The sequence below is a fragment of the Taudactylus pleione genome, unplaced genomic scaffold, assembly GCF_031769625.1.
Source record: "Taudactylus pleione unplaced genomic scaffold, aTauple2 ptg000041l, whole genome shotgun sequence".
NCBI lineage: Eukaryota > Metazoa > Chordata > Amphibia > Anura > Myobatrachidae > Taudactylus > Taudactylus pleione.
In genome coordinates, this window is record NW_028284443.1 from 22,276,337 (window position 1) to 22,287,500 (window position 11,164).

The 11,164-nt window shown below is 37.7% G+C and overlaps 1 protein-coding gene across 9 annotated transcripts in view; it reads right to left on the reverse strand.

The window, feature by feature from the left end:
• Window positions 1-11,164, reverse strand: part of FOXP2 (forkhead box P2) — a 265,428-nt gene that overhangs the window by 108,128 nt on the left and 146,136 nt on the right. For 4 of the 9 annotated variants that reach the window (XM_088457693.1, XM_088457698.1, XM_088457691.1 and 1 more), the window contains exons 4-5: window positions 6,745-6,882; window positions 4,484-4,711 (exon numbers count right to left, since the gene is read on the reverse strand). In XM_088457693.1, coding sequence (XP_088313819.1) covers window positions 4,484-4,711; window positions 6,745-6,882 — 366 coding nt within the window. The remainder of the gene's footprint in view (window positions 1-4,483; window positions 4,712-6,744; window positions 6,883-11,164) is intronic. The other 5 variants (XM_088457695.1, XM_088457699.1, XM_088457694.1 and 2 more) reach the window with 3 other exon arrangements.

Below are 11,164 nucleotides of genomic sequence, written 5' to 3' on the forward strand. Positions count from 1 at the left end.
TGATATAATAAATACATTGACATAAGCTAAAAGTAGCATACTAGGGTAACTGTTTCTAACAGGCAGATGTGTCTTTCAAAGTATGCATGTGTAATCCACAGCTGCCCATGAGTGCAGTCTCCAGTGATCTATTAGTAAATTGGGATGTAGCTTTTACTCCAATAGCCTGTTAGCTCTTTCTTTTCTCCTGTTTGGAATACATTAAACCAGCCCTGCATTGAAGAGAGAGAATTGCCCTATTATTAGAAAAAGTATAACTTCCAATTTTGTGAGGCATTACAAGACAAACCAGAGTTCCCTGGACTCCAGAGAATATAGGATGGCAGTCACACTTCAGAAAGAGACAAGCTGCTGTAGAAGACCTTTCCTTTTTAGTTTGGGGAAAAGAGAAACTTCTGATGCACTCACTGGAAAACAGACTGCATAATGGAGCAAGTCATGTGGATTGCCCAAAGCCTCAGGAGAAATAAGGGAACAATTTCTATGCTGTAGTTGATGCCTGTCTAAAATTCTATTCACAAATCCAAACAGAAACAAAGCCTCAGGAGGTCAGAACTGTTTCCTGTAGGTTTGCATAATGGGCAGCTTAAAGACAATGTCTACAATACCTGCTGATCAATTTAACTACTTCAACATGTTATATTAGCATTATGTTTACATTTGATGCATTCCACCGACAAGTGCAGGGTAGGCCTGAGAAGCTTGCTTGTCAGCTTGATTTATGAGCACATCAAACTAACTTTCTATTCGCCAGTCCAAATCTCCAGTAGCAGTTCATTAATCAGGGGCCCATGACTTTCAAATTTATACTCAACCATTTTTAAACAATAAGCTAACTTTGCATGCTTCTTGAACTGTATCATAAAGCAAAAAAATCATTATATTTCAGCAATTTTATAGTTGGGTAACATGCTGATTGTTTTATTCTAACAAATGGTAATCTTAGTAACATATACAGCTAAATAGATTAGTAAAATAAGATATGATTGCTTTCGACCTGTTTTGGAAACTACATTACTGTTTAAAGTCATGCTTTGGCTATTGCTATGGATTTACAGAAAACACAGATTGTTGATATTTATACTATCCTCAAAATAATTTACTTGTTTATTTCAGAGTTCAATTTATAATGCCACTATTATTATCTTTTATATATTGTTACCAGAGGTGGCACCTACCCTCTTAGATGAGGGGGGCTGCCACCACCGAAAACACTCACCCGGCTGCTCCTGGCCGGGTCCTGGCGGCTGTGCACTTGATCTGACAGACGCCAGTACCGGGGCATGCGTACTAGCGGCGGGCACTACTCATGTGCATATCACTGGCTTCCAAAGGGCTGCATCGTCTGCAGCCCCAAGGAACCGGGTAGGGCTGGCAGAAAGGCAGAGAAGCGGCTTCCTACTGGTAGCCGCTCTCTGCTAATAGCAGCCTGGAATGGCAGTCCCAGAGGGAGGAGACATCTCCCCCTGAGACTGCCTTTTGTTTATGTGACTGGCAGGTAGCTCTTCCAATGGGAAGCCACTGCCAGTTACAGTGTAGCCAGTGCAGTCAAGGACTGCAGTGAGGTGGTGGATTTTACTGGAGGGGCTGTAGCCCTGCAGCCCCTAGGCAAAATCCGCCACTGATTGTTACACATGCTCTCATATTTTCTATGGCCAAATCAGTCAAAGGTCAATTATCGTACTTTGGTCTCGGAATGTGGGAGTCGAGCAGATCAACAGACGGAAACCCAAATAACAACACGATGATTTAAAGGGGTATATTTAGTAACATGTGGGTAAACAGAAGTGGAGATGTTGCCCATAGCAACCAATCAAATTCTGGCTATTATCTTCTGGAAGGTGCTAGATAAATGATAAGTAGAATCTGATTGGTTGCTATGGGCAACATCTCCATTTCTAAAAACCCATACTTTAGTATATATACCCCAAAGGTCAGAATGATCCTCAATGCCCCAGCACTGCAATAGAGAAGTGCTAACCACAATGCCACCTCTTGGAGAAGTGTATAATCTTTAAATTTCAATTTATGTAACCTACCTCCACACAGAAAGCCAAGAGCTGTACTAACAAATGTAAGGCATTTTATATAATAAATCTAGTCTGTTACACTATTGTACATCACCTTGTAGTGGTGACATGCTCTCTTAAAAGACACTACACAGAGTGACAGAACATGTCACATTTTGATATCTAAAGCACGGCATTAAAATACACTGTTTGATCCCTACCCTGTCTTTTCACTGCAGCTTTTTTTCTTTTTTGAAGTTTCCTTCCCATCCATGAAATCAACAAATAAACAATTACCGAGAGCAGTCGAAAAGCCTAAGTCATGACGGAAAGCTTGCTCGGTTATTCTCACATTAGATTTAAAGTGTCTTTCCACCAATTAGAAAAGAATTTCCATCACGTGGTAGGCCTCAGCATACTGTACATCACTGCAGAAGTATATTATTATTATATATAATTATATTATAATCATCTTTCTGTGCCATGGTGCATTTGTTGAAATATATAAAATTACCTATAGCATCCAATCAAATACTACCAGCTTTTTTTATTACCAATACCTCCCTGTATGTACAGTACTGCATTCAAATCTGCTCCTCTACATTAATGGTCATCATTTACTCTAATTTGACATTTTTGATTATGCCCCTGAGGACTGCAGAATTTTGCAAGAAAACAAGAATGATCCCTCACAGGATGGGCAAATGAAAAGTTATATGAAAACCAAATTATTGTACTTAATGGGAATATATTCCCTATGTGAAAATAAAGATTGTTGGTGGTGCTCCTCTGGAGTAATGCAAATCAATACATATCACAAGGATCTGTCCTGCACAGAGGCAGGATAGAAAGAAGAAATAACTTTTAATAATTACATAGGTAAAAAATATGAAAAAAGACTTCTACATATAAATTACTAGTGATGTTGTCACAAGCAGAGTCTGTACATCACTAAGTAAATTTGTTTTAAATATTGTATCTGTAAGGTTTGTCATTCCTGACTTATGACCGGAAAATAGTGAATATTGATATGCTTCTGAGTAATAAATACTATAGAACATTGGATCATTCCCAATTTTTGTTTATCTACTAAATGCGTATGTTTGTGTTACTAGAAAGCACAAAATAAACATTGAGGTACTGATAGATGGCAGATACTGAGACACCATACATAGAGAGAGTCTCTGTAATCAGATTCTGGGGTTCTGGGGTGAAAACAGTGTATCATACAATACCCTACAAATACAGTTTTAGCATCAGGGTTCTATTCACATTTATGTACAAACATGTGACCACAGCATTCATCAGTATCAAATATCAATCTCCAGATCTTGTATTAACAGTATATCTACCTGCAAAACGTGCAACGAGTCTCATATAGTGATACAGGTAAAGCACAGTATATGACATAAATAACTTTCAACAATAGTGTGCATAGACTTCATAGGTAGTAAACAAATGTTTTACATATTCAACAGTGCATTTAATTGCAGAGTGTACATAAATCCAGTATACATTGTGAACAACTATAGATTATGAGATAATACCTTATGCACATCTGCGTGCCACACATTGGTGAAATATGTACTTAGCACAGAACTAAACGGTATAGTTGAAGAATGTATAATCACCACCCCCCTTGGGTGAATGTAGTAGTGTGGTTGAAGACTGAGAAGAGATCAAGAGTGCAGCTGCAGTGCCTGTGTATCGTTTCTGCTTTCCTGTCATGTGCCAAGCAGTGAATGATATGGATGATCTGATGGTAACAATCAGAAACTGGATTGATCCAATGTTCTACAGTATTTGTTACTCAGAATCATATCAATATTTTGCCATTCTCCAGTCATAAGTAAAACATATACATTACAGACACAATATTTATTACTTGTTTTACTTAGCGATGTATTGACTCTGCTTGGGAAAACATAACTATTAATTTATATGTAGTAGTCTTTTTTTTTGTATTTTGTACCTATGTAATTATTAAAAGTTATGTTTTAGATTATCTTCAATAAGAGTGCCCCGAAATCCTACCTCTGCAGGAAAGTTCCTTGCAACAGTAGTATTTTACCAACATAATGTGGCCGAATGGTAAGCCAATACACACTTACAAATCGACATGTCTGGTCTGATACAACCTGGGTTGGCATTTAAATTTGCCTGCCCAGTTGAGATGTCAGTGTTGGCAGTCCATGCTGCAAGTGTACAAGCAGTTGGCGGGTCACCCATACACACAAACAAATGCACCAAAATATATTTCAGATATATTGGCGTCACCTGTGCTGCAGGGCTGACCTCATATGTCTGTGAATGACATCGTTCAATGACATAGGTGTACAAAACTGGTGATTCACTCGCGATATATTGTTTTTCTCGCTTATCAAATTAGTTTGAAAATAGTGAATAATACACCTCTCCTTTAAATTTCATATTTTAAATATATGTTCAGTTGTATTACAAGAGAAAGTACAAACCTCTTTTGCTTGCTTTCCTGGGTGTTGCTGTGGTTGCTGTTGTTGCTGCTGCTGTTGTTGCTGTTGCTGCTGCTGTTGTTGTTGTTGCTGTTGTTGTTGCTGCTGCTGTTGCTGTTGTTGTTGCTGCTGCTGCTGCTGTTGCTGCTGCTGCTGCAAAAGCTGAAGATGTAACTGCTCTTGCTGTTTCTTGTAAAACTCTTGTAGTTGTTGCTGAATAAACCATTTTGACTTTAATAAATAAAGGCAAAAGTTTCATATATTACAAATTACCTAAGCTTTGCTATGCTGGAATGCGATTTTAAGATGTGTTTTTCAGCACCTTTAAAAATGACCTTTCTAAGAAGCAACAATTTAGTAGAGATGAGCTGTTGAAATATGTGCATTATGTATCACCTAAACATGTATGCATATGCTGCATGTAAATTGCAGTTGTGTTATCAATTATCAAGTGACATAAAACAGTGAGAAGCTGGTAACAGCCTGAGGCCAAAGCTAAGTCAGTGCTTCAGTTATTTTCTACTGTCAAGCTATCACATTCCAAAAAAGAATGAAACTGTCAAAAAGCCAACAATACTTTGCAGGTGGGCAAAATTAAACTCAGAATCTTTGAAAATGTAGTGATATTATGTAAATGTGTTTCGTTTATTTGTTTATAACTCATTTTCACATGTACTGTAAATACTACTATACGGTATCAGTGCTGAGGGGGAAATTACTTATTAAACTAGGCTTTGATAACATTGAGTATTTAAATGTTGATGGACTGTAGAGTAGAGGATTGTATTCCACTTTCCACTTGGTCAAGTTCAAGGAATATCATTCTTGGATTTTATATATATATATATATATATATATATATATATATATATATATATATATATATATCACACAGACATTGTTTAATTTGTTTCCAAAATTGAACTACTACTACTAATAATAATAATAGTAGTAGTAAAAATAATTTAAAATCCATTGTTCCATGCAAATCTATAAAATATTGTCTGACTTGATGAGTGGTTGCCATATTGTTCTCTAACCATTGGCAGCAGTGTCAGATGTCAGTTGCATATCTATAATGGGTGCAGGGTGTGCACTGGCCCACACTGCATACCTTGAACTCATTTAGTATACTCACCTCGCTGAAATACCAGGCTGGCGCTGAAAGAATCACAGGGAAAATGGCATGGCTGCCATTTTCCTGGAGATTTGCGAGTGCGCAGTACAGAAATCACTGGTGACAAGCGCATGAGCAGTAGACTCTGGCATAGTGCCAGAGGTGACTCACAACTGCGCTATGGAGAGAGGTGTCTGCACACAGGTCCCCCCATCTCTTAATAAGCCCCTGTCAGCAGTGTCATAACAATATAAATATACAGTTCTAATTGCTTTTGGAAATATAATGTTGAGATGTAAACTGGACAGAACGCTGGACAGGCGGTAGCTAATTAAAGTCGACCGCTTCAAAAGCAAAATGTAGTAAGGCATTACTCAGTGAGCTATGGTCATGTCATACTTATGCTAATTACTGTAGTCTACATTTTCTTTATAAACAAAGTTATTTTTACATTTCTTAAATATATACTAAATTAGTGTAAACATATGCAACATGAAAGCCTAAATGTAAAATACAGAGCAAAGCCCAACAATATACTGTAAGACACTGTTGCTATGATATAGGAGAACAGAAAGTTTTAGAAGTTCATTATCTATAATTTTTCCAGTGGGATATAATTGTGTGGTGTGACAGTGTCATCAGTAAATATTTGCAATATATTGTTATATGTGTGTCAGATATTCTTTCTTTGTAATCTCATTATTTAAAAAAAAAAATCAACTGCCTGTAGTTTAGCACTTGACTCTTTACTACATATCAATTCACTGCTCATAAATCTCTGCCACAATACCTCTCTCTAATATAAGAAACCGATCTGTATTTGACCACTTAATGCAAAAAGCTGGAAAATTCTCTGACTGCCTCAGTCGTATTATTACGAAAACAAGTGGTAATGTGTTACATATCATAAAACAACAATCTTCTGCATCTCTCTTTGACACTTCGTGTGCTTTGACAAGTCTAGAAATGCAATGTTCTGTTTCAGATGACAATGTAAACAATCACCTGACAGCACATTATTTTTCTGTGTGTGATATACACTGCTGTAAAAGGTGAAGAGGAGATAAACATGACAGAGGGCTTATTCAATCCTAACATTCGAGCACTCAGGCAAAATTAACTGTTGAAGGAAGGTAACCAACATTACCTGTTGTAACATAACGGCTTGCTGCTGCTGGAGGAGTGCTTGGAGCTGCTGTGGAGACAGTACTTGCTGCTGAAGTATCTGCTGCATCTGCTGAGGGGTGATCACCTGGGGAGTCATCATGGCCACTGAAACAGGCACCTGCCATAAACAACAACAAAGAAAAACATAGCTAAGCTCAGTTTAAATTCATTGATTAGCTTATGGCTGCATGGATTTTATTGAAATTGATTCATCTCGGTCGCAGTACATGCTCATGTCTCACCCAGACATAGAGAGGAGAAATAAAAGATGTTTATTTCTATATATAGTCATTAGGGAGGAGCGGTAAAAGGTTCCTTATTCTTGCTGACTTTCTCAGTGAGGCTGCTTCTACAATGCTTCAAATGCCTAAGACAAGACCTCTACCCTACATTCATGAACCCCAAGGCAAAATTATTTGTAGGTGAGATAGTGTCTCACCCTTTGGTCATGTCCCAGTGGGAAATGCATTGACTCAAAAGGTTTCCAAGTAAATATTACTCCCGAAGGGGACAGTTCCTGTAAGGGAATCGCTTGTTTGTATATAGTCAGTAGGGAGGAGCATGGCAAGTCTTACTAACCATTTATACTTGTTTCATTTTTATTGTACAGTTGTCACAAGTGCATTATTAAGCCAAAGAAGACTGTATCTTGTAAAAAGAACATTGTTAACCTTGTCATTGATGCTGTTTTAGTTCTACTTTTCTTCTATTATTATACATGTAAAAAATGATCAGGTATAATTGCATGATTAAATGAAATGTCCAGTCATTTTGTATATATATCGTATTCCCCAATTACTAATAAGATGATTTACAAACATTGCTATTCATTTTCTACTGCCTGTCAGCCTATCAGACAGTGGCAGCATGCCAAGTTCTATTACATGGAATTAGAATGTGAGAGCCCAGACCACAATCTTTTCAAACTCACTTGATACATGTCAGCTGAAATATCCAGCAAACAGGTGGTTTAATTGGTCAAACCTAAACATATGCATATTTTTCCACCAGCAGACAACAAAGACAATTATGGAATCTGCACAATGGTGGTAACTTATAATGGGTAAAATTATATGATGCAGGTAATTGCTTTTATGTAATGTACAAAAGTATACACATACAACACAAACACAGTTTTTTTCGACCGATTTATGACCACTTTCCAGACCTAGCTGAATGCAACCAATGTCTAAGCACTGCCAACCCCCGTTTCTGATCTCACCAATTATTATTTTAGATGCCATTTTCCAAAGCACCATAGCTTAGGTACTTATTTTTTTTAATATTATAATAATACAAGACATTGGAGTGTTGAGCCAAAGAGTATGTGTCTGTCAATTTTATATGTTTATTACATTTCCTTCACATGCAAATCTATTTATGCTGATCTCTTATTTCCACTATCAATATCTTTGTAAAGTGAAACTCAATTTTACTGGTCCATACTACAGCAGTATTCCCTGGTTTTGGCCATTTTATGATCTGTGAGGTGAGCTCATTTGAATGGATCTCCTATTAGTAATATATCAGGAGATCCATTCAAATGGGGTCCCAGACCTTAAAATACAGGAACAAAAAAGCGTGGCTCCTGTATGTGCAGTAACTAAGGAGTTTTCCATGATGGATGTCTGAGTGGTGTTAAGAGACGATAAAAAGGTGCTACTAATTGTCTACTTATTTTGTGCAAAAGATCAAGCTTGTAGAAAAAACAATATGTGCAGGTGTGTTTGACTCAAATATAAACGAAAAATGGTTTGAATTATATATATTGAGCTATTCCATTTCTTTAAGGTGGATTGAAGAGATTTCTCCCAACAAATATATGGATATTTTGGTCAAATATAGGAGAGCTAAAGGTGCCTACACACTTAGCAATATTTTACACAATTTGCCCAATTCCGACACATCGTGACGACAAATTGTGTAAAATATGCCCAAATCGTGAGTGTCCACTCACGATCACGATGCGATGCGTGTCCCCACAGGTCGTACATCGCATCTTCAGATCTGCCGTGCTGTAGGGCAGATCTGACAATCTCACTCACGATGCACTGGAATAGTTAGGAGGCACGATAGATCGTTTGTCACACTGGAGAGTTTTTAACACCAAATCGTGCCCACGAGTGACAGGGAGCTGCTGGGGAGACTTCAAGGGGAAATCGGACACAATGTCGGATCGTGAGCACATCGCCAAGTGCATAGGCACCTTTAGAGCGTGACTGGACCACTTCTACTACTCCTCCACATGCAATGCTCTCTTCCTGCATTTCCTCGGCAGATGTTCTTCCTGTTGCTATCATACTAGAGGAGCACACTCGCTGATTGTAGGAGACTGGATGCTTCTAACATACAGTCATCAACCAGTATTTATTTTTTCATTATTTTCAGTGGCCACTATGTTTTTCTATATTTAAGGAATAAATGCTATTTCCTATTGCAGAAGGATTCTCCTGGTTGTGTGCAGTACTAGCTTTTTATATCAGTACCCCCCATTTCCCCTCCCCCAATGTGCATGGCTCTATAACACCCCTCCTTTTGCCCATTGGTGTGTGCTCATCTGTGTCTCCTCTTTGTGTGTCTCGATACCTTTCTCCCTAAATGTCTCTCTCTAATTTTATGTGTTTTTGTATCTCTTCATTGTGCGTGTCCTTTATATCTCCATGTTTATGTGTTTGTCTGACTCCTTCTACCTCCCGTATTTATGCCCCCCCACCTTCTTCTACTATTAGCCCATACCACTCAGTTTTCCCCTGTGCCCCTTACAGCTCACTGTTCTCTTGTCCTTCTCACACTACCCACATCTTCTTCCATTACTGCCCTCTTCACTCATAATCTTCCTCCTCTATTTCTGCTGAAGTTAATGGCTTCTCAAAGGCTGATGTTCAGAAGTGACATGTACAAAATCTGATTTTAATCATGTTTGCCCTATGAAGACAGCGAATGTTTCCACCAGAGATAACCCTGATGACTGTAAGATTCGACAGCTTTCATCAGCGAAAGCCCCCTCATATCAGTTCTGCCTGCTTATATGTCTTCCGTGGGCTGTCCGTACACCCGCACTTGGTTGCCCCTCTGCCTTCTCTTTGGTGCAGTTTCTTGGGTCTGTACCACTGCAGTGGCTGCTTCATGCCCCAACCTGACACTGCTCTTGATGGTTTTTCTTTTCACTTGATCTTACTACCACATTCTGACCATGCCCCCTCCAATTGTGCACTATATTGCTAGGGGTGCCATAGCTCCACGCTATGCCAATGCATGCGTTTACAATAAAAATGTATGCAATTTCATTAGTTTTAAGCTTGAAATATGCAATTTCCATATTGAAACACAGTGAGGACCAGATGAATAGTAAAACATCCATAAAAGGGTAATAATCATATACTGATGGATTATGCATATACATTAACATTCGAGTGGTATGACCAATAAGAAGCTCTAATCTCTGGGATATCACAGAGTTTATGGCCTGTTATTGACCCTCGCGTGAACACTCAGTTGCCATTTAGAAGTGGTAAACAGATATGACTACATCAATGTCAGTACAGAATTTAGAAATGTATTGATAGGCTTGTTAATATCTGACAGTTGGTTTCTGTAAAATTATACAATTGATATAATGAAAAGTCCAAATTACAGTACAAACAGTTATCTAGTGATGTTATAAAGTGTTATGTTGCCAAAAACTGCCTCAGTTTACAGCACTGTTTGTTCTAATCCAATTCAGATAAGAAAATACATCAGTGAGCCAAAGAAATCTGTTCCGGTAATTTATGAAATGCAGTGCTGGTTTCCTTACATGACAAGTGCAGAAACAAACAGGATTGTATGGATGCAGTTACTTTGGCCTTTACTAATTATAGTTAAAAACCATTGTCTTCAAAGCACAAGCAGTTACAGTACATCTAAAATTAACAAAAGGTGGTAGATATGTGGTAGCACTTTCTTGTTGATGTGGTAGGGACTACAATACAATAATTGTACAATAATACAATAATGGACTACAAAAAAAAAGACAGTCATTTTAAGCGCAAAATAAAATCATAATAAAAATAAGCCTGTTATCGACTATCGGAAATGATCAGTATTACATAGGATGCTCTGTGCTATTGATTTAAATGATAATCTATGTATATCATGTACATCATACTAGACTTAAACGGCATAGACCTCTCTTATAGCAAAGATACAGTAAATTACTTTTTAAGGCTTTATAAGCCATAATCACAAAATTAGTAGGTAAGTGGCTGTATGAAATGCTGGCCATAAGTCTGGAAAAATTATATTCAGCTTGTGATGTACTTTCTACCTATACAGTGTGTAGGACCTATATTTTTTTAACACAAATATAACTTTGATTATACTGTAGCAAGTTACTCATTTTACCACATGTAGGTTTATTA